We start from the raw sequence: 22,562 nt of genomic DNA, 5'->3' as shown, positions 1-22,562 counted from the left end.
CTTGCTGAAAGCATCCTCAGTGACTTCAAGTCACCATTCATTCAAGACCTCAGTTTGAAGTCACAATGGAAATCTGGGCCCTCCTGCAGCTCCTGTTAGTCTCAGTACTCAGGGTAACATGAGATCAGATTCAGGCCCTTAGTCATTCATTTTTGATTGGCACTCAGAGAATCATAGAAATGTCAGACTGGAAGGAACCTTGAAAAGTCATCCAGGTCCTGCCTCAGCACAGGGGCCTGGACAAGTAAACCTGGACCATCCTGGACACGTTTGTCTAACTTGTTCTTAAAATCCTCCATTGTGACGGGGATTCCACAACCTCCGTTGGACGCCTGTTCCAGAGCCAAACTGTCCTTAGAGTTACAAAGCTTTCCCTAACACCAACCCTAAATCTCCCTTGTTGCAGATTAAGCCCATTACTTCTTCTCCAGACTTTAGTGGACAGCTCTTACCATAGCTGAAGATGTGTGTGTAACAAGTTCTGTGTAACGCATTCGTTGTATCATCCACGAAGAGAAACACAGTTGCTAAGTGGGATAGACAGGGCCAGCTTCTGCTCTCAGAGACTCTGGAGTAAATCCAGAATAACTCCACTGGCTGCAACAGAGCTCCTCCAGATTTACACTGCTGTAAACCAGAGCAGAATCTGGCCCAAAGAATTTAAGAGATCACCTTATTTATTACACAATAAGCTGAGCTTGATGCATTGAACAGATAAAAAAGGCAAGACATACGAACATCAATTCTGGGTCTTTTTAATGAGTGACAGTTTGAACGACAGCTTCAACAACAACAAGTTGTGATGTAAACAGGCAGCGCGAGCAGGCTCAGGCACCAGGAGAGCTCCAGTCGTTGATAACGTGTTATTAGATGGCGCAGAGGGGCTGGAATACAGGGCTCTGTGGATCTCGCCTTTGGGAGAAAGCAGCAGACTCTAGAGCAGCGTTTCTCAGCCTTTTGGGTACCAGGGACCGCCTGGCTGCCTTCCTAAACTGTGTCAGGGAGATCTCAGGGACCGGCACTGGTCCACAGGCAAGTCGTTGAGAAACACTGCTCCAGAGGAAGCACTGGATTAGCAGCTCCAGCCCAAGCCTGGGGAGAGATTCCCATCCCTCCAGTTCCTGCATCCATGCTTCCCCTTCCCAATCCCATTGCACGTCCATGTAGCGTTTCTGCAAAGGGAGCATGCGCCTGCTGGGGATCAGGGGAGTTGGGAGCTGTGGTGTATACAGAGGCTGCACATCCCCTCTGCAGGCTCCTGCCATCTGACCTCACTCTCTGCAGGGAAGCTGCAGCCATTCAGCTGTGTCTGGGTCCCTCTGCAGATGAGAGGATGATGATGACAATTATTGTGTTAGCATAGCACCCATTGTGCTAGGGGCTGCACAAACACAAAACAAAGAGACAGTCCCTGTCCCAAAGAGCTTCCAATCTAATACACAAGTGACATGTAAAATCATCTACACCATGATGCCTTTATACCCCAAAAGGAGATTTCCCACCTGATGAGGCTGGACCCTGTGGGGATCTTCTGAGCTTTTTATTCTAAACAGAGAAGTGGAGAAAATAGAAAAAGAAAGGAGACGGAGACAGACAGAGTCTTCTTCCAGCGGCTACGTCCGATCAGCAGAGAACCAGCCATCAGTTCCCATTTGTGGATTCCCCTGCACTAGACAGTTCAGGCTTTTACACGTTTCTCTCTGGCCGATCGCTGCATCGTGCGCCCCTTGTGATTCCGCGAATCAAAATCCAGATGAGCGTATAAGATTCCACCCTGTTTGGCGACAATTAGTAACATGAGCCATCCCCTTGTAAAATGAAGGGACACAGGGTGAAACAGATGTGAACATCCAAGTGAGTTTAGTCTGATGAAAAATCCCATCTCATCTCTGATTCTTCTGCTTGTCCTATAAACGGTACGTGTTATCAGAATGGAATCCAGCGCGGGATTCTGGGTTCCTAGACTTTAAGAACTCAGCTACTGACAACATTTGGCCAGATCCAAACTCCATGTCAATGGACAGTTTCCTATTGAGGTCACTGAGCTTTGGATCAGGCCCATAGCACCTGTCACTGGAAAATCTTCATGTGCTTTGCAGATATAATTTCTCAAAGCTCTTTACCTTATAAGTGCCAAAAATGTTCCCAGCTCCACACATAAACCCTGTAAAGGGCACAGTCAGCAGCAACAAAATATCAAACTTCCCATCATCCTTGAGCAGTAAGTCTAGTTATCCACTTTTTACACATGGGCAAACTGAGTCACGGAGCAGTAAGTGACTTGCCCACTATCCCACAGTAAATTGATACCAGAGTTAGTATTAAGGCTCTTTGCTCCCTTTCAGCTACTCCAACCACTAGATCTCACTTTCATCTTCTCCTTCCAGAGCAACCAGTTTAATTACTAAACATAAGAAGTTGACGGATTAGAAATTCTTGAGACAGACACATTGATTTAGACAGAGACAGTTTGCAAAGAGGCATACCTGGTGCTCCTCTGAAGCTGGGGCTGCTGAGGTCCTGGGCTTGAGTCCTGGAACAAACAAAGACAACAGTAAAAGTTCCTCTTCCAATGGTCACGCCCCCAACTGGGTGCCCAGTGCACCATGAAGCATGGTAAATAGAGAGGGGCTCATCAGACAGGCTAGTGCTCTTTGTGAACTATAGACAAGGTGCCCGGGCCAGGGGCAGTAGAAGCCTTTCTACATCGCTCCCTTTGTCACGGAGAACAAAGCCGTTCTCCCGACACAGGACATTCAAGTTTCAGAAAACAAACATTCGGAGATCAGTGCTGGCAGTTGTGACATTTGGAGCATGTTTATGTGTTGGACGGGACAGTTGCAGTCCTCAGTAGCAAGCAGGGGAGTAGGATTTCTCCCTAAGGGAGATGGTCTGAGTTGGGCTGGGCTGGGCTGTGTTTATTACCTAGCGTGGAAGGGCAGAGGGTCCAGACGAGGCTCAGAGACACCACCAGCAGCAGCAGACCAGCTCCAGCCACAAGGGGCACAATGTAATGTGAGCACTCGCTGGCAGGGGCTGTGGAGGAAACTAAAAACCAGACACAAGTAAGTGGCTGACTCGAGCCAAGAGGGTCGTGATGCCACCACATCCAGCTCTTCCCTCCTGATCCCAATTTCACCATAGGCCTTAACCCCTGAGGAGAGAGGCGACAGGAGCCTTCAGCACCTTTCACCCTCTGTGTTGCCCCCTTTCCCTTAGGCAAATTCTTTTCCCTGTAATCAGAATCTTCTCTGGACCTTCTGCCATCTACAAAATCCTCGCTTTAGGTCTCTCCTCACCTCACTGCCTCTCCATCACTTTGCATATCTCACTGGAAAACATCTCTCTTCTCAAATGCCTCTGAATTCCCCTTTACTCCTAGGATTTATTATTATTTAACTCTTTACAGTGCTTTATATAGACAGTCTGGGAGAAAGCTGCCCTAGAAATCAGAGGTATGTTGTCTTGTGGTCCCTGTAACACCTCAATTTACTTTTCCCCAAATTCTCTGGAGAAATTCTAATGAAGCCATAGAATATTCCAAATTTCTGTAATGGAAAATCACATAGAAGCAGCTCTCATCTTGGTCACATGCATATTTTGCATCTGAGTTTCCATTATCTTCAAATATCATATCACTCACCTGCAGGATACCTGGTACTTTTCTTCACACTGTTGCCAGAAGAGTTGAATTTGACTTCACAGGTGAAATTCTTCCCACTGGTCCAGGTGTCCCTGGGGACGCTGATGTGATTTATGAGGGTTAAAGATCCATCCTTTGCTTTCAATGAGCGCGTCAGCCCCTCTTCCTGCAGCTCCCCAGAAACACTCCAGGAAACATGGACCGGGCTGGACACTCCATGGATCACACAGGCCAGATTCGCTGTCCCAGTGACTTGACTGTCACGTGGAAATGGAACCAGAAGCATCACCCAGCTGCTCTTGGTATAACTGTCTGAGCAAACGGAGGTGGTGAATTCAGTGCAATGATCAAATGAGCTGCAGTCTGATTAAAGGTATTAATCTTTCACTCAGAGAGACAAGGTGGGTGAGGTAAAGCCATTCATTGAACCAACTTCTGTTGGTGAAAGACACAAACTTTCAAGCTGCTTCAGAGCTCTCCTTCAGGTCTGGGAAACGTATTCAGAGTGTCATTTTCCAGATCTGAAGAAGAGTTCTGTGTCAGCTCGTCTCTCTCACCAACCAAAGTTGGCCCAATAAAAGATATTATCTCACCCACCTTGTCTGTCTTATGTTCCCTACCTGGGTGCCCTGAACAGTCACAGAGAAACTTCAATAGTTTAGTTTTGGCACTTTCAAGTTTTACACATATATTTTATAACAATAAATGTTGTTATATTCCTTCTATACCCAAAACATTTAACGTTTAGCTGATCTGCTTGGCTTAAAGCATGCTTTCCTTTGAACCATTCAACAATAACTATGGTATCTTGTCACATTTTAATGGGAACATGAAATAGGCTTTATCTATCAGTTGTTAGTCTCCTTAAACAAGCTATGGTTCCTTACCTCCAACAATCAACGTGGATCCATTCCCAAAAATCAGGTAGCTGCTGTATCTATATGCACAGTAGTAAATGCCAGACTCAGTCTTTTGGACGTTGTTGATTTCCAGTGTCGAGCTGTGTGTCTCATGTTTGCAAGCAAATTTACTTACATTTTGATCATCCAAACAGCGCTTAATGCAGGTGGGTTTCTCACCTTCTCTTCTCAAATACCAAAACATTCTACTTCCTCCCTCCAAGTTTTCTGTGGAAGAACACTGGATCTTTGCGTTGTCACTAACTTCAACAAACTGGATCCGCTGAGTCTGGTGCAGAAATAACTGTACTCCCAGTACTGGAGAAATAAAATATTGTTCTAGTCAGTGTCCGTCAGGTCTCCAACTGCCACAGATGGAATGGATAGCTGAGCAAAAGAAATTACTTAATCTGATAATGGTTATTCTCTGCATCCCAAATGCTTAGAAAGCTGCTGTAACTTTATAGAAGTGAATGGAAATGCAATTAATATCCAGCAAAAGTTTCAAAACATATCATAGATAGAGTATTCAATTCTAGTGTCCTACTGTCAAGGCTGTTTTCCCAATTCCAGAGCTTAATGCAGAAGTTTTACCTAAAGAAGATAAAAGCAGATACTCAGCAAAGATCATGTTCATAAAAATAGTAGGACAAAATCCTGACACAGTGGCCCAAAGGCTGACGCCGAGTGCACTGCTGCAGTGACTGGGTACCGTGTTTTGGTCATTTCCAGTGAGGGACGCCTCCGAGGAGGATGTGCTGTGGTGATGGGTGGGCTAAAGACTCTGCAGAGGCTACAGCATTTCTTGTAGATTTTCTCTGCGTTCCAGTGGCTCAGGGGTGTAAATAATAATTCAGAATAATTAAATGTCCAGAATATGAATGATGTAAATAAACAAACCCACATGAGTTTGGAGCACAAGCCCCATTGACTTTCAAAGGAAAATGCTCCTAAACCACTTAGGGCCTCTGACAATCCCAATGTAAATCTCTCCCCAGCCTTCCATGTTTGGTTTATTGTAGCACAGTTCTTGGTGGCACAACGCAGACATGTAACGATTGTTGTCTTGTCTTGGAGGACTGTTAACCGCACTGTAGATCATGAAAGCTCTGGCATGTGTGAGAAAAGAAGACAACATAAGACACGATTTTCAAAATAGTCTTAGTCCCATTTCCAAAAGTGACTTTGGGCCAGATTTGCAAAGGTATTTAGGTGCCTATAAATGCAGAAAGATGCCTAGTGGGATTTTCAAACCTGGCTAAGAGGGTTGGGTGCCTCACTCCTACTGAAGTCAATGGCAGTTAAGCGCCACCCCTTGAGTCTAGCAATAAACTGGTTAAAATTAACTGAACGGGGCTGCTTAGAAAGCTGCGTCTGGCTGCACAAAGCAGGGAGAAAGAAGTAAAGTGCATCTGTCAATGTCCCTTCTGAAACACCTGACAACAGAGGGCAATGCGGGCTAGTGATTAGAGCAATTGGCTCAAAAAAGAATAGAATCCCTGGGTGCCTTGGCCATGTCTCCGTAGCCCGCACCCCACTTGTGAGGCTGCTTTGGCTGGCTGCAGCTCCCCTGGATCGATCTGTCACAAACCCCTTCCAGGCAGCTCTCTAATGCTGGGGACCATCTTCCTTTTTCCTTCCATTTCCCTCCCCTGCCTTCCTCCCTCCCATGGTTGGGGAGCGACCTGGGCTAAATCCCACAGTCCCTGACTGAGGCAATGTTAAGTGGAAGCAGGTGTTTAAAGGATGACTGGACTGGCCAAGATTCTGCCCGATTTCTAGCGAAGGGCATTATTCACAATTACACAGCTTCCCCTTTGCACCAATGTAAAGGAGGAGTTTAGAGGAGCAGAAATTACACTCACACCCACTTCCAGGCCCCTGTGTGTTACCATGGTGGAAAGGGGCTTAGTGCAAATGAGAATCCGGTCCCCAGAGTCGCTGTTAAGGGGTTGTCAGTGGTGGTACAGATAAGACCATAGAAATCATAAGGCTATTCAAGAACAGTGTCTCCCCAGCTCAGTTCCTGTAAGGGCCTGTTATCACCCTCCTAGTAACATGGACTGACAATGGTACAAAGCCCTATTTACTGCTCTAGGGTTCCCAGCGAACATGCTTTACAATGTACAGTGCTTTAGGGAATGGAAGGTAGGAGCTGAGCCTAAGAGCAGCTGAGCACCCACCACTCCCCTTGACTTTACTCAGCGTTGCGGTTGCCCAGCAAGTCACAGGAAGTGCCTCAGCACCATGCAGGATTGGGCCCTTACAGTGTAAATAGAAATCTCTTCATATACGGTGGGGGTGGAGCGGGGCAGCTGTTTGACAGCCCCACAGCAGCCCTGCGCAGTGCCTTAGGGCAGGAAGTGGAAAGGCGCAATGTAGCCAACTGCAGCGACAGGAGCAATTTTACACTCTTGTAATTACCAGGCCTGGGCAGAAAATGGATTTCATTTCAAGAGACTGAAACATTTTCCTCTGTCGGTACAAAAAGTCAAAATCTCAAATCATTTCTTCAACCAAAAATCATTTTCGGTTTGGGTGAAAGGCAGTGTTTTGTTTTAAGAATTTTGAAATGTTTCCTTCCAATTTTGAACATATACATTTTTGACCAAGAAAAAGTAAATTTTTTCCACTATAATTAGTGTATATTTCTAAGCAAGATGTCTTTTTGAACTGGACAACCAGAATGTTTCATTTTGAAATTCTGAAACTTTTTTATCAAGTAAAAATATTAATCAAAACTGACCCTTTCCCTATGGAAAATAAATCTTCAGTTCAACAAATGGGCATTTTCTGAGAAAGAAATGTTTCTTCTTTAGACTCCTGACCAGCTCTTGTAATTACCCACAGGGGAAGTTGGCCAAGGAACCAGAGCCAGATACTTTTGTCTTGCTGAAAGCATCCTCAGTGACTTCAAGTCACCATTCATTCAAGACCTCAGTTTGAAGTCACAATGGAAATCTGGGCCCTCCTGCAGCCCTGTTAGTCTCAGTACTCAGGGTAACATGAGATCAGATTCAGGCCCTTAGTCATTCATTTTTGATTGGCACTCAGAGAATCATAGAAATGTCAGACTGGAAGGAACCTTGAAAAGTCATCCAGGTCCTGCCTCAGCACAGGGGTCTGGACAAGTAAACCTGGACCATCCTGGACACGTTTGTCTAACTTGTTCTTAAAATCCTCCATTGTGACGGGGATTCCACAACCTCCCTTGGACGCCTGTTCCAGAGCCAAACTGTCCTTAGAGTTACAAAGCTTTTCCTAACACCTACCCTAAATCTCCCTTGTTGCAGATTAAGCCCATTACTTCTTCTCCAGACTTTAGTGGACAGCTCTTACCATAGCTGAAGATGTGTGTGTAACAAGTTCTGTGTAACGCATTCGTTGTATCATCCACGAAGAGAAACACAGTTGCTAAGTGGGATAGACAGGGCCAGCTTCTGCTCTCAGAGACTCTGGAGTAAATCCAGAATAACTCCACTGGCTGCCACAGAGCTCCTCCAGATTTACACTGCTGTAAACCAGAGCAGAATCTGGCCCAAAGAATTTAAGAGATCACCTTATTTATTACACAATAAGCTGAGCTTGATGCATTGAACAGATAAAAAAGGCAAGACACACGAACATCAATTCTGGGTCTTTTTAATGAGTGACAGTTTGAACGACAGCTTGAACAACAACAAGTTGTGATGTAAACAGGCAGCGCGAGCAGGCTCAGGCACCAGGAGAGCGCCAGTCATTGATAATGTGTTGTTATTAGATGGCGCAGAGGGGCTGGAACACAGGGCTCTGTGGATCTCGCCTTTGGGAGAAAGCAGCAGACTCTAGAGCAGCGTTTCTCAGCCTTTTGGGTACCAGGGACCGCCTGGCTGCCTTCCTAAACTGTGTCAGGGAGATCTCAGGGACCGGCACTGGTCCACAGGCAAGTCGTTGAGAAACACTGCTCCAGAGGAAGCACTGGATTAGCAGCTCCAGCCCTAGCCTGGGGAGAGATTCCCATCCCTCCAGTTCCTGCATCCATGCTTCCCCTTCCCAATCCCATTGCACGTCCATGTAGCGTTTCTGCAAAGGGAGCATGCGCCTGCTGATGATCAGGGGAGTTGGGAGCTGTGGCGTATACAGGGGCTGCACGTCCCCTCTGCCGGCTCCTGCCATCTGACCTCACTCTCTGCAGGGAAGCTGCAGCCATTCAGCTGTGTCTGGGTCCCTCTGCAGATGAGAGGATGATGATGACAATTATTGTGTTAGCATAGCACCCATTGTGCTAGGGGCTGCACAAACACAAAACAAAGAGACAGTCCCTGTCCCAAAGAGCTTCCAATCTAATACACAAGTGACATGTAAAATCATCTACACCATGATGCCTTTATACCCCAAAAGGAGATTTCCCACCTGATGAGGCTGGACCCTGTGGGGATCTTCTGAGCTTTTTATTCTAAACAGAGAAGTGGAGAAAATAGAAAAAGAAAGGAGACGGAGACAGACAGAGTCTTCTTCCAGCGGCTACGTCCGATCAGTAGAGAACCAGCCATCAGTTCCCATTTGTGGATTCCCCTGCACTAGACAGTTCAGGCTTTTACACGTTTCTCTCTGGCCGATCGCTGCATCGTGCGCCCCTTGTGATTCCGCGAATCAAAATCCAGATGAGCGTATAAGATTCCACCCTGTTTGGCGACAATTAGTAACATGAGCCATCCCCTTGTAAAATGAAGGGACACAGGGTGAAACAGATGTGAACATCCAAGTGAGTTTAGTCTGATGAAAAATCCCATCTCATCTCTGATTCTTCTGCTTGTCCTGTAAACGGTACGTGTTATCAGAATGGAATCCAGCGCGGGATTCTGGGTTCCTAGACTTTAAGAACTCAGCTACTGACAACATTTGGCCAGATCCAAACTCCATGTCAATGGACAGTTTCCTATTGAGGTCACTGAGCTTTGGATCAGGCCCATAGCACCTGTCACTGGAAAATCTTCATGTGCTTTGCAGATATAATTTCTCAAAGCTCTTTACCTTATAAGTGCCAAAAATGTTCCCAGCTCCACACATAAACCCTGTAAAGGGCACAGTCAGCAGCAACAAAATATCAAACTTCCCATCATCCTTGAGCAGTAAGTCTAGTTATCCACTTTTTACACATGGGCAAACTGAGTCACGGAGCAGTAAGTGACTTGCCCACTATCCCACAGTAAATTGATACCAGAGTTAGTATTAAGGCTCTTTGCTCCCTTTCAGCTACTCCAACCACTAGATCTCACTTTCATCTTCTCCTTCCAGAGCAACCAGTTTAATTACTAAACATAAGAAGTTGACGGATTAGAAATTCTTGAGACAGACACATTGATTTAGACAGAGACAGTTTGCAAAGAGGCATACCTGGTGCTCCTCTGAAGCTGGGGCTGCTGAGGTCCTGGGCTTGAGTCCTGGAACAAACAAAGACAACAGTAAAAGTTCCTCTTCCAATGGTCACGCCCCCAACTGGGTGCCCAGTGCACCATGAAGCATGGTAAATAGAGAGGGGCTCATCAGACAGGCTAGTGCTCTTTGTGAACTATAGACAAGGTGCCCGGGCCAGGGGCAGTAGAAGCCTTTCTACATCGCTCCCTTTGTCACGGAGAACAAAGCCGTTCTCCCGACACAGGACATTCAAGTTTCAGAAAACAAACATTCTGAGATCAGTGCTGGCAGTTGTGACATTTGGAGCATGTTTATGTGTTGGACGGGACAGTTGCAGTCCCCAGTAGCAAGCAGGTGAGTAGGATTTCTCCCTAAGGGAGATGGTCTGAGCTGGGCTGGGCTGGGCTGTGTTTATTACCTAGCGTGGAAGGGCAGAGGGTCCAGACGAGGCTCAGAGACACCACCAGCAGCAGCAGACCAGCTCCAGCCACAAGGGGCACAATGTAATGTGAGCACTCGCTGGCAGGGGCTGTGGAGGAAACTAAAAACCAGACACAAGTAAGTGGCTGACTCGAGCCAAGAGGGTCGTGATGCCACCACATCCAGCTCTTACCTCCTGATCCCAATTTCACCATAGGCCTTAACCCCTGAGGAGAGAGGCGACAGGAGCCTTCAGCACCTTTCACCCTCTGTGTTGCCCCCTTTCCCTTAGGCAAATTCTTTCCCCTCTAATCAGAATCTTCTCCGGACCTTCTGCCATCTACAAAATCCTCGCTTTAGGTCTCTCCTCACCTCACTGCCTCTCCATCACTTTGCATATCTCACTGGAAAACATCTCTCTTCTCAAATGCCTCTGAATTCCCCTTTACTCCTAGGATTTATTATTATTTAACTCTTTACAGTGCTTTATATAGACAGTCTGGGAGAAAGCTGCCCTAGAAATCAGAGGTATGTTGTCTTGTGGTCCCTGTAACACCTCAATTTACTTTTCCCCAAATTCTCTGGAGAAATTCTAATGAAGCCATAGAATATTCCAAATTTCTGTAATGGAAAATCACATAGAAGCAGCTCTCATCTTGGTCACATGCATATTTTGCATCTGAGTTTCCATTATCTTTAAATATCATATCACTCACCTGCAGGATACCTGGTACTTTTCTTCACACTGTTGCCGGAAGAGTTGAATTTGACTTCACAGGTGAAATTCTTCCCACTGGTCCAGGTGTCCCTGGGGACGCTGATGTGATTTATGAGGGTTAAAGATCCATCCTTTGCTTTCAATGAGCGCGTCAGCCCCTCTTCCTGCAGCTCCCCAGAAACACTCCAGGAAACATGGACCGGGCTGGACACTCCATGGATCACACAGGCCAGATTCGCTGTCCCAGTGACTTGACTGTCACGTGGAAATGGAACCAGAAGCATCACCCAGCTGCTCTTGGTATAACTGTCTGAGCAAACGGAGGTGGTGAATTCAGTGCAATGATCAAATGAGCTGCAGTCTGATTAAAGGTATTAATCTTTCACTCAGAGAGTCAAGGTGGGTGAGGTAAAGCCATTCATTGAACCAACTTCTGTTGGTGAAAGACACAAACTTTCAAGCTGCTTCAGAGCTCTCCTTCAGGTCTGGGAAACGTATTCAGAGTGTCATTTTCCAGATCTGAAGAAGAGTTCTGTGTCAGCTCGTCTCTCTCACCAACCAAAGTTGGCCCAATAAAAGATATTATCTCACCCACCTTGTCTGTCTTATGTTCCCTACCTGGGTGCCCTGAACAGTCACAGAGAAACTTCAATAGTTTAGTTTTGGCACTTTCAAGTTTTACACATATATTTTATAACAATAAATGTTGTTATATTCCTTCTATACCCAAAACATTTAACGTTTAGCTGATCTGCTTGGCTTAAAGCATGCTTTCCTTTGAACCATTCAGCAATAACTATGGTATCTTGTCACATTTTAATGGGAACATGAAATAGGCTTTATCTATCAGTTGTTAGTCTCCTTAAACAAGCTATGGTTCCTTACCTCCAACAATCAGCGTGGATCCATTCCCAAAAATCAGGTAGCTGCTGTATCTGTATGCACAGTAGTAAATGCCAGACTCAGTCTTTTGGACGTTGTTGATTTCCAGTGTCGAGCTGTGTGTCTCATGTTTGCAAGCAAATTTACTTACATTTTGATCATCCAAACAGCGCTTAATGCAGGTGGGTTTCTCACCTTCTCTTCTCAAATACCAAAACATGTTACTTCCTCCCTCCAAGTTTTCTGTGGAAGAACACTGGATCTTTGCGTTGTCACTAACTTCAACAAACTGGATCCGCTGAGTCTGGTGCAGAAATAACTGTACTCCCAGTACTGGAGAAATAAAATATTGTTCTAGTCAGTGTCCGTCAGGTCTCCAACTGCCACAGATGGAATGGATAGCTGAGCAAAAGAAATTACTTAATCTGATAATGGTTATTCTCTGCATCCCAAATGCTTAAAAAGCTGCTGTAACTTTATACAAGTGAATGGAAATGCAATTAATATCCAGCAAAAGTTTCAAAACATATCATAGATAGAGTATTCAATTCTAGTGTCCTACTGTCAAGGCTGTTTTCCCAATTCCAGAGCTTAATGCAGAAGTTTTACCTAAAGAAGATAAAAGCAGATACTCAGCAAAGATCATGTTCATAAAAATAGTAGGACAAAATCCTGACACAGTGGTCCAAAGGCTGACGCCGAGTGCACTGCTGCAGTGACTGGGTACCGTGTTTTGGTCATTTCCAGTGAGGGACGCCTCCGAGGAGGATGTGCTGTGGTGATGGGTGGGCTAAAGACTCTGCAGAGGCTACAGCATTTCTTGTAGATTTTCTCTGCGTTCCAGTGGCTCAGGGGTGTAAATAATAATTCAGAATAATTAAATGTCCAGAATATGAATGATGTAAATAAACAAACCCACATGAGTTTGGAGCACAAGCCCCATTGACTTTCAAAGGAAAATGCTCCTAAACCACTTAGGGCCTCTGACAATCCCAATGTAAATCTCTCCCCAGCCTTCCATGTTTGGTTTATTGTAGCACAGTTCTTGGTGGCACAAAGCAGACATGTAACGGTTGTTGTCTTGTCTTGGAGGACTGTTAACCGCACTGTAGATCATGAAAGCTCTGGCATGTGTGAGAAAAGAAGACAACATAAGACACGATTTTCAAAATAGTCTTAGTCCCATTTCCAAAAGTGACTTTGGGCCAGATTTGCAAAGGTATTTAGGTGCCTATAAATGCAGAAAGATGCCTAGTGGGATTTTCAAACCTGGCTAAGAGGGTTGGGTGCCTCACTCCTACTGAAGTCAATGGCAGTTAAGCGCCACCCCTTGAGTCTAGCAATAAACTGGTTAAAATTAACTGAACGGGGCTGCTTAGAAAGCTGCGTCTGGCTGCACAAAGCAGGGAGAAAGAAGTAAAGTGCATCTGTCAATGTCCCTTCTGAAACACCTGACAACAGAGGGCAATGCGGGCTAGTGATTAGAGCAATTGGCTCAAAAAAGAATAGAATCCCTGGGTGCCTTGGCCATGTCTCCGTAGCCCGCACCCCACTTGTGAGGCTGCTTTGGCTGGCTGCAGCTCCCCTGGATCGATCTGTCACAAACCCCTTCCAGGCAGCTCTCTAATGCTGGGGACCATCTTCCTTTTTCCTTCCATTTCCCTCCCCTGCCTTCCTCCCTCCCATGGTTGGGGAGCGACCTGGGCTAAATCCCACAGTCCCTGACTGAGGCAATGTTAAGTGGAAGCAGGTGTTTAAAGGATGACTGGACTGGCCAAGATTCTGCCTGATTTCTAGCGAAGGGCATTATTCACAATTACACAGCTTCCCCTTTGCACCAATGTAAAGGAGGAGTTTAGAGGAGCAGAAATTACACTCACACCCACTTCCAGGCCCCTGTGTGTTACCATGGTGGAAAGGGGCTTAGTGCAAATGAGAATCCGGTCCCCAGGGTCGCTGTTAAGGGGTTGTCAGCGGTGGTACAGATAAGACCATAGAAATCATAAGGCTATTCAAGAACAATGTCTCCCCAGCTCAGTTCCTGTAAGGGCCTGTTATCACGCTCCTAGTAACACGGACTGACAATGGTACAAAGCCCTATTTACTGCTCTAGGGTTCCCAGCGAACATGCTTTACAATGTACAGTGCTTTAGGGAATGGAAGGTAGGAGCTGAGCCTAAGAGCAGCTGAGCACCCACCACTCCCCTTGACTTTACTCAGCGTTGCGGTTGCCCAGCAAGTCACAGGAAGTGCCTCAGCACCATGCAGGATTGGGCCCTTACAGTGTAAATAGAAATCTCTTCATATACGGTGGGGGTGGAGCGGGGCAGCTGTTTGACAGCCCCACAGCAGCCCTGCGCAGTGCCTTAGGGCAGGAAGTGGAAAGGCGCAATGTAGCCAACTGCAGCAACAGGAGCAATTTTACACTCTTGTAATTACCAGGCCTGGGCAGAAAATGGATTTCATTTCAAGAGACTGAAACATTTTCCTCTGTCGGTACAAAAAGTCAAAATCTCAAATCATTTCTTCAACCAAAAATCATTTTCGGTTTGGGTGAAAAACCAGCGTTTTGTTTTAAGAATTTTGAAATGTTTCCTTCCAATTTTGAACATATACATTTTTGACCAAGAAAAAGTAAATTTTTTCCACTATAATTAGTGTATATTTCTAAGCAAGATGTCTTTTTGAACTGGACAACCAGAATGTTTCATTTTGAAATTCTGAAACTTTTTTATCAAGTAAAAATATTAATCAAAACTGACCCTTTCCCTATGGAAAATAAATCTTCAGTTCAACAAATGGGCATTTTCTGAGAAAGAAATGTTTCTTCTTAAGACTCCTGACCAGCTCTTGTAATTACCCACAGGGGAAGTTGGCCAAGGAACCAGAGCCAGATACTTTTGTCTTGCTGAAAGCATCCTCAGTGACTTCAAGTCACCATTCATTCAAGACCTCAGTTTGAACTCACAACAGAAATCTGGGCCCTCCTGCAGCCCTGTTAGTCTCAGTACTCAGGGTAACATGAGATCAGATTCAGGCCCTTAGTCATTCATTTTTGATTGGCACTCACAGAATCATAGAAATGTCAGACTGGAAGGAACCTTGAAAAGTCATCCAGGTCCTGCCTCAGCACAGGGGTCTGGACAAGTAAACCTGGACCATCCTGGACACGTTTGTCTAACTTGTTCTTAAAATCCTCCATTGTGACGGGGATTCCACAACCTCCCTTGGACGCCTGTTCCAGAGCCAAACTCTCCTTAAAGTTACAAAGTTTTTCCTAACATCTACCCTAAATTTCCCTTACTGCAGATTAAGCCCATTACTTCTTTTCCAGACTTTAGTGGACAGCCCTTACCATAGTTGAAGATGTGTGTGTAACAAGTTCTGTGTAATGCATTTGTTGTATCATCCACGAAGAGAAACACAGTTGCTAAGTGGGATAGACAGGGCCAGCTTCTGCTCTCAGAGACTCTGGAGTAAATCCAGAATAACTCCACTGGCTGCAACAGAGCTTTTCCAGATTTACACTGATGTAAACCAGAGCAGAATCTGGCCCAAAGAATTTAAGAGATCACCTTATTTATTACACAATAAGCTGAGCTTGATGCATTGAACAGATAAAAAAGGCAAGACACACGAACATCAATTCTGGGTCTTTTTAATGAGTGACAGTTTGAATGACAGCTTGAACAACAACAAGTTGTGATGTAAACAGGCAGCGCGAGCAGGCTCAGGCACCAGGAGAGCTCCAGTCATTGATAACATGTTGTTATTAGATGGCGCAGAGGGGCTGGAACATAGGGCTCTGTGGATCTCGCCTTTGGGGAAAACCAGCAGACTCTAGAGCAGCATTTCTCAGCCTTTTGGATACTAGGGACCGCCTGGCTGCCTTCCTAAACTGTGTCAGGGAGATCTCAGGGACTGGCACTGGTCCACAGACAGGTCGTTGAGAAACACTGCTCCAGAGGAAGCACTGGACTAGCAGCTCCAGCCCTGGCCTGGGGAGAGATTCTCACCCCTCCCAGCTCCTGCATCCATGCTTCCCCTTCCCAATCCCATTGCACGTCCATGTAGCGTTTCTGCAAAGGGAGCATGTGCCTGCTGGGGGCCAGGGGAGCCGTGGCATACACTGGGGCAGCACATCCCCTCTTCATGCTCCTGCCACGCGGCCTTACTCTGTGCAGGGCAGCTGAAGCCATTCAGCTGTGTCTGGATCCCTGTGCAGATGAGAGGAGGAGGAGGATGATAATGATTGTGTTACCATAGCACCCAGGAGTCCCGGTTATGGACCAGGGCCCCATGGTGCTAGGCGCTGCACACAAAACAAAGAGACAGTCCCTGCCCCAAAGAGGTCCCAATCTAATACACACGTGACGTGTAAAGTCATCTTCACCCTGATGCCTTTATAATTATATCCTAAAAGGAGATTTCCCACCTGATGAGGCTGGACCCTGTGGGGATCTTCTGAGCTTTTTATTCTAAACAGAGAAGTGGAGAAAATAAAAAAGAAAGGAGACGAAAACAGGCAGAGCCTTCTTCCGGCTGCTACGTCCGATCAGCAGAGAACCAGACATCAGTTCCCACGTGTGGATTCCCCTGCATTAGACAGTTCAGGCTTTTACATGTTTCCCTCTGGCCAATCGCTGCATCGTGCGCCCGTCACGATTCCGCGAATCAAAATCCAGATGAGCGTATAAGATTCCATCCTGTTTGGCGACAATTGGTAACATGAGCCACCTCCTTGTAAAATGAAGGGACACAAGCTGAGACAGAACCGAACATCCACGTTAGTCTGATGAAAAATCCCGTCTCATCTCCGATGCTCCTGCTTGTCCTGTTAGCTGTGCGTGTTATCAGAATGGAAACCAGCGCTGGATTCTGAATTTAAGAACTCAGCTACTGACAATATTTTGCCAGATCTAAACCACATGTCAATGGACAGTCTCCTATTGAGGTCACTGAGGTTTGGATCAGGGCCACAGCACCTGTCACTGGAAAATCTTCATGTGCTTTACAAATATAATTTCTCAAAGTTCTTTATCTTATAAGTGTCAAAAATGTTCCCAGCTCCACACAAAAACCCTGTAAAGGGTACAGTCAGGAACAATAAAACATCAAACTTCCCATCATCTTTGAGCAGTAAGTCTACTTATCCATTTTCTACACATGGGGAAACAGAGTCACACAGCACTAAGTGACTTCCCCACTATCCCACAGTAAATTGGTACCAGAGTTAGCAGTAAGACTCTTTGCTCCCTTTCAACTACTCCAACAGCTAGATCTCACTTTCACCTCCTCCTTCCAGAATAACCAGTTCAATTACGAAATATATGAAGTTGATGGATGGATTAGAAATGCCTGAGACAGACACGTTGATTTACACAGAGACAGTTTGCAAAGGGCCATACCTGGTGCTCCTTGGAAGCTGGGGGTGCTGAGACCCTGGGCTGGAATCCTGGAACAAACAAAGACAACAGTCAAAGTTCCTCTTCCACGGTCACCCCCCAGCTGTAGTTCACTGACGAGTGGTGCATCCGAGCTGTGGGTACCCAGTGCACCACCATGCATGGCACGTGGATAGGGGCTCATCAGACAGGCTAGTGCTCTTTGTGAACTATAGACAAGGGGCAGTAGAAGCCTTTCTACATCGCTCCCTTTGTCACGGAGAACAAAGCTGTTCTCCCGACACAGGACATTCAAGTTTCGGAAAACAAACATTCAGAGATCAGTGCTGGCAGTTGTGACATTTGCAGCGTGTTCATGTGTTGGACGGGACAGTTGCAGTCCCCAGTAGCAAGCGGGGGAGCAGGATTTCTCCCTAAGGGAGATGGTCTGAGCTGGGCTGGGCTGGGCTGGGCTGTGTTTATTACCTAGCGTGGAAGGGCAGAGGGTCCAGACGAGGCTCAAAGACACCACCAGCAGCAGCAGACCAGCTCCAGCCGCAAGGGGCACAATGTAATGTGAGCACTCCCTGGCAGGGGCTGTGGAGGAAGCGAACAAACAGACACAAGTAAGTGGCTGACTCGAGCCAAGAGGGTCGTGATGCCACCACACCCAGCTCTCCCCTCCTGATCCCCATTTCACCACAGGCCTTAGCCCCCGAGGAGTGAGGCTACAGGAGCCTTCAGCACCTTTCACCCTCTGTGTTGCCCCCTTTCCCTTAGGTGAATTCTTTCCCCTCTAATCAGAATTTTCTCTGGACCTTGTGCCATCTACATAATCCTCCCTCCAGGTCTCACCTCACCGCCTCTCCATCACCTTGCATATCTCTCTGGAACACATCTCTCTTCTCAAATGCCTCTCAATTCCCCTTTACTCATGAGATATATTATTTTTTAAGTCTTTCCAGTACTTTATATGTACAATCTGGGTGAAAGCTGCAGTAGAGATCTGAGCTACGTAGAAGCAGCTCTGATTGTGGCCACTTCACCCCTATTTCACATCTGAGTCTCCCTTAGTCTCAAATATAGTATCACTCACCTGCAGAATACCTGGTACTTTTCTTCACACTGTTGCCGGAAGAGTTGAATTTGACTTCACAGGTGAAATTCTTCCCACTGGTCCAGGTGTCCATGGGGATGCTGATGTGATTTATGAGGGTTAAAGATCCATCCTTTGCTTTCAATGAGCGCGTCAGCCCCTGTTCCTGCAGCTCCCCAGAAACACTCCAGGAAACATGGACTGGGCTGGACACTCCATGGATCACAGAGGCCAGATTTGCTGTCCCAGTGACTTGATTGTCATGTAGAAATGGGACCAGAAGCATCACCCAGCTGCTCTTGGTATAACTGTCTGAGCAGAAGGAGGTGGCAAATTTAGTGTGAACTTCAGTGGGACTCCCACTGTGAGTAACAGCTCCCAAGTGGGAGTGAGAGGTTCATCGCTTTGCCCCATATATAAACATTTCATTAACTCAACATATAGTTTCATGCAGTCGTGGCTCTTAGGTTAGAAATATTCCTCTCATGGGTGCTCTGAACAGTCATAGAGAAACTTCAATAATTTAATTTATTTTTGGCACTTTCAAGTTTTAACATTTTTACTTATAAAATGTATGTGTATTATATCCCTTCTGTACCCATAGTATTTCATGTTTAGCTGAACTGTTTGCATTAAAGCATTCTTTCCTTTGAACCATTCGTCAATAGCTATTGTTTCTTGTTTCATTTTAATAGGAACATGAAGTATGCGTTGTTAACCAATTATTAGTCTCCTTAAACAAGCTATATGGTTCCTTACCTCCAACAATCAGCGTGGATCCATTCCCGAAGATCAGGTAGCTGCTGTATTTATATGCACAGTAGTAAATGCCAGACTCCGTCTTTTGGATCGTGCTGATTTCCAGTGTCGAGCTGTGCGTCTCATGTTTGCAAGCAAATTTACTTTGATTTTGATCATCCCAACAGCGCTTAATGCATGTTGGTGTCTCACCTTCTCTTCTGAAATACCAAAACACCTTCCATCCTCCTCCTTTCAAGTTTTCTGTGGAAGAACAGTGGATCTTGGCGGTGTCATTAACTTCAACAAACTGGATCCGCCGAGTCTGGTGCAGAAATAACTGCTCTCCTAGCACTGGAGAAATAAAATATTGTTCTAGTCAGTGTCCGTCAGGTCTCCAACTGCCACAGATGGAATGGATAGCTCAGCACTAAAATTTATTTAATCTGATAACACTTGTGCTCTGCAGCCTAAATGCTAAAATAACCTGCTATTAAAATGCAGCTAAAGCTTGAAAACATATCATAGTTAACACTGGTGTCCTACTGAAGAGGCTGTTCTCTCAATTCCAAAGCTTAATGCAGAAGTTTTACCTAAGGAAGATAAAACCAGATACTCGGCAAGGATCATTTTCATTAAACAAGTAGAACAAAATCCTGACACACTGGCCCAAAGGCTGATGCCCAGTGCACTGATGCAGTGACTGTGTACAGTGTCTTGGTTATGTCCAGTGAGGAACGCCTCCAAGGAGGGTGTGCTGTGGTGATAGATACTAGAGGGGTGGGTTAAAGAGGCTACAACATATCTTGTAGAATTTCTCTGCATTGTAGTGGCTCAGGGGTGTATTATAATAATTGAGAATAAATTTAAACATCCAGAATATGGATCATCTATAGAAACAAATCCACATGACTTCAGAGCACAAGTCCCTTTGACTTTCAAAGGAGAATGCTCCTAAATCAACTAAGGTCTTCTGAGACTCCCAATGTAAGTCTCTGCCCAGTCTTCCATGTTTGGTTTAAGGTATCATCTTTCTGGCTGGTACAACACAGATATGTAATGATTGTTTGGCATCTTGTCTTGGAGGACTTTAATTGTACCTTAAATCATCACACCGAAAGCTCTGACATCTGAGAAATAAGACAATGTGGAATGCAATTTTCAAGAGTACAAGTCCCATTCTCAGCAGTGACTTAGGGCCAGATGGTCAAAAGTATTTCGGTGCCTATAAAGCAGAGAGGTGCCTCGTGGGATTTTCAAACATGGCTAGGTGGGTTAGGAGCCTCACTCCTACTGAAGTCAATGGAAGTTAAGGGCCTCCACTTGGATCTATCAATAAACTGGCTAAAAACAAACTGAACAGGGCTGGTTAAAAAGCTGCATCTGGCTGCACAAAAAGGAAAGTGCATCTATCAGTGACCCTTCTGAAACAGCTGACAATAGAGGGCAACATGGGCTAGCGAATAGAGCCATTGGCTCAGAAAAGGCCAGATTCCCTCGGTTACTTGTCCACGTCTCCTTAGACCCTACTCCATTTTCTGAGACTGGACTGACTGGCTGCAGCTCCCCTGGCAAAGTGGGGATCGATCGGTTACAAACCCCTTCCCAGCAACGCTCTAATGCTGGGGACCATCTACCTTCCCTTTCACTCCCTCCCTCCCATGGTTGGGGCATGACCCGGGCTAAATCCTGCAGTCCCTGACTGAGGCAGTGTTACGTGGAAGCAGGAGATTGGCCTGACGAAGGACGACTGGACCGGCCAAGATTCTGCCTGATTTCTAGCCCAAGGGCATTACTCACAATTACACAGCTTCCCCTTTGCCCCAGTGGAACGAGGAGTTTAGAGAAGCAGAAATTACACTGACAGCCACTTCCAGGCCCCTGTGCTTTACCATGGTGGAAAAGGGCTTAATGCAGATGAGAATCAGGTCCCCAGACTCACTGTTAAGGGGCTGAATGTTGTCAGTGGCAGTACAGATGAGACCATAGAAATCATAACGCTATCCAAGCACAAAGTCTGCCCCCCCAGCAAAGTCCCATATAAAAGAAAGCGCCTGTTATAAACCTCCAAGGAACACTGACTGACAACAGCACAATGCTTTATTTACTGCTCAAGGGATCCAAACACAATGCTTTACAATGTAAATTGCTTTAAGGAACTGGACTTAGGCGCTGATCCTAAAAGCAGCTGAGCACCCACCATTCCCCTTGACTTTGCAGAGTGTTGTGTCTGCCCAGCACATCACAGGAGGTGCCTCAGCACCATGCAGGATTGCGCCCTTATTCTGTGTATAGAAATATCTTCATGCACTGTGGGGGTGGAGCGGGGCAGCTGTTTGACAGCCCCACAGCAGCCCTGCGCAGTGGCTTAGGGTAGGAAGTGAAAAGGAGCAATATAGCCAACTACAGCTACATTTTACACTAATGTAATTACCAGGGCTGGGCAGAAAATGGATTTCCCATCCCACACAAATTTTCAAGATATTGAAAACTTTTTCTGTTATGGACTAGGATGAAATAATCAAAATCTCAAATATTTTCCTGGAAAAAAAATCATTCTGGGTTTGGGTGAAAGGAAGCGTTTTGTTTTAATAATTTTGAAATGTTTCCTTTCAATTATGACCATATAAAATTTGGACTATGTTAAATTTTATTTCAGCAATAACTAGCTTAAACTTCTAAGCAAGGCGTCATTTTGAATTGGAGAACTGGAAGGTTTCATTTGTCAATTTTGAAACTTTTTGTAAAGTCAAAAAATTCAAAGCTCACCCTTTTCCTATGGAAAAAAAACCCACTACATTTCAACAAATGTTCCTTCTAAAGACCTGACCAGCTCTCATAATTACCCACATGGGAAGTTGGTCAAGGAACCAGAGCCAGCTGCTCTTGTCTTGCTGAAAGCATCCTCAGTGATTTCAAGTCACCATTCATTCAAGACCTCAGTTTGAAGTCATAATAGAAATCTGGGCCCTCCTGCAGCCCAGTTGGGTTCAGTACTCAGGGTAACCTGAGATCAGATTCAGGCCCTTAGTTATTCATTTTTATTGGCATTCAGAGCATCATAGAAATGTCAGGCTGTAGGGGAAGTTGACAAGTCCTCAAGGTCCTGCCTCAGCACAGGGGTCTGGACAAGTAAAGCTAGGCCATCCCTCACAGGTGTTTGTTCAACCTGCCAATGACGGGGATTCCACAACCTCCCTTGGAAGCCAGTTCCAGAGCTGAACTCCCCTGAGAGTTAGAAAGTTTTTCCTACCATTTAACCTAAATCTGCCGTGCTGCAGGTTAAGCCCATAACTTGTCCTGCCTTTAGTGGAAATGAAGAACAATTGATCACCATCTGTCATGTTTGAAGGTGTCTGTGTGCAACAAGTTCTGTGTAACACAT

The 22,562-nt window shown here is 45.7% G+C and overlaps 3 protein-coding genes across 3 annotated transcripts; all 3 read right to left on the bottom strand.

Moving 5' to 3' along the window:
* Nucleotides 1-1,655: 1,655 nt before the first annotated feature.
* LOC144279361 (immunoglobulin kappa light chain-like) lies at nt 1,656-5,179 on the bottom strand. The gene is made up of 6 exons (XM_077840814.1): nt 5,137-5,179; nt 4,531-4,860; nt 3,644-3,955; nt 2,926-3,036; nt 2,487-2,533; nt 1,656-1,774 (listed from the first exon to the last, which is right to left on the bottom strand). Exons 1-6 carry the CDS (start codon nt 5,177-5,179, stop codon nt 1,679-1,681), a joined length of 939 nt encoding a protein of 312 aa, XP_077696940.1. The 3' UTR covers nt 1,656-1,678.
* Nucleotides 5,180-9,110: 3,931 nt separating this feature from the next.
* Nucleotides 9,111-12,611, bottom strand: LOC144279910 (immunoglobulin kappa light chain-like). Its single transcript, XM_077841613.1, has 6 exons — nt 12,569-12,611; nt 11,963-12,292; nt 11,076-11,387; nt 10,358-10,468; nt 9,919-9,965; nt 9,111-9,206 (listed from the first exon to the last, which is right to left on the bottom strand). The coding sequence occupies exons 1-6, from the start codon at nt 12,609-12,611 to the stop codon at nt 9,111-9,113; spliced, it is 939 nt and encodes a 312-aa protein (XP_077697739.1).
* Nucleotides 12,612-16,569: 3,958 nt separating this feature from the next.
* LOC144279909 (immunoglobulin kappa light chain-like) lies at nt 16,570-19,813 on the bottom strand. The gene is made up of 6 exons (XM_077841612.1): nt 19,771-19,813; nt 19,199-19,531; nt 18,440-18,751; nt 17,830-17,940; nt 17,368-17,414; nt 16,570-16,665 (listed from the first exon to the last, which is right to left on the bottom strand). The coding sequence occupies exons 1-6, from the start codon at nt 19,811-19,813 to the stop codon at nt 16,570-16,572; spliced, it is 942 nt and encodes a 313-aa protein (XP_077697738.1).
* Nucleotides 19,814-22,562: the final 2,749 nt, after the last annotated feature.

Source organism: Eretmochelys imbricata, chromosome 24 (assembly GCF_965152235.1).
Source record: "Eretmochelys imbricata isolate rEreImb1 chromosome 24, rEreImb1.hap1, whole genome shotgun sequence".
Classification (NCBI taxonomy): Eukaryota; Metazoa; Chordata; order Testudines; family Cheloniidae; genus Eretmochelys; species Eretmochelys imbricata.
The sequence above is the reverse complement of the archived record's forward strand: the minus strand, read 5'-3'. Positions and strand labels throughout refer to the sequence as shown.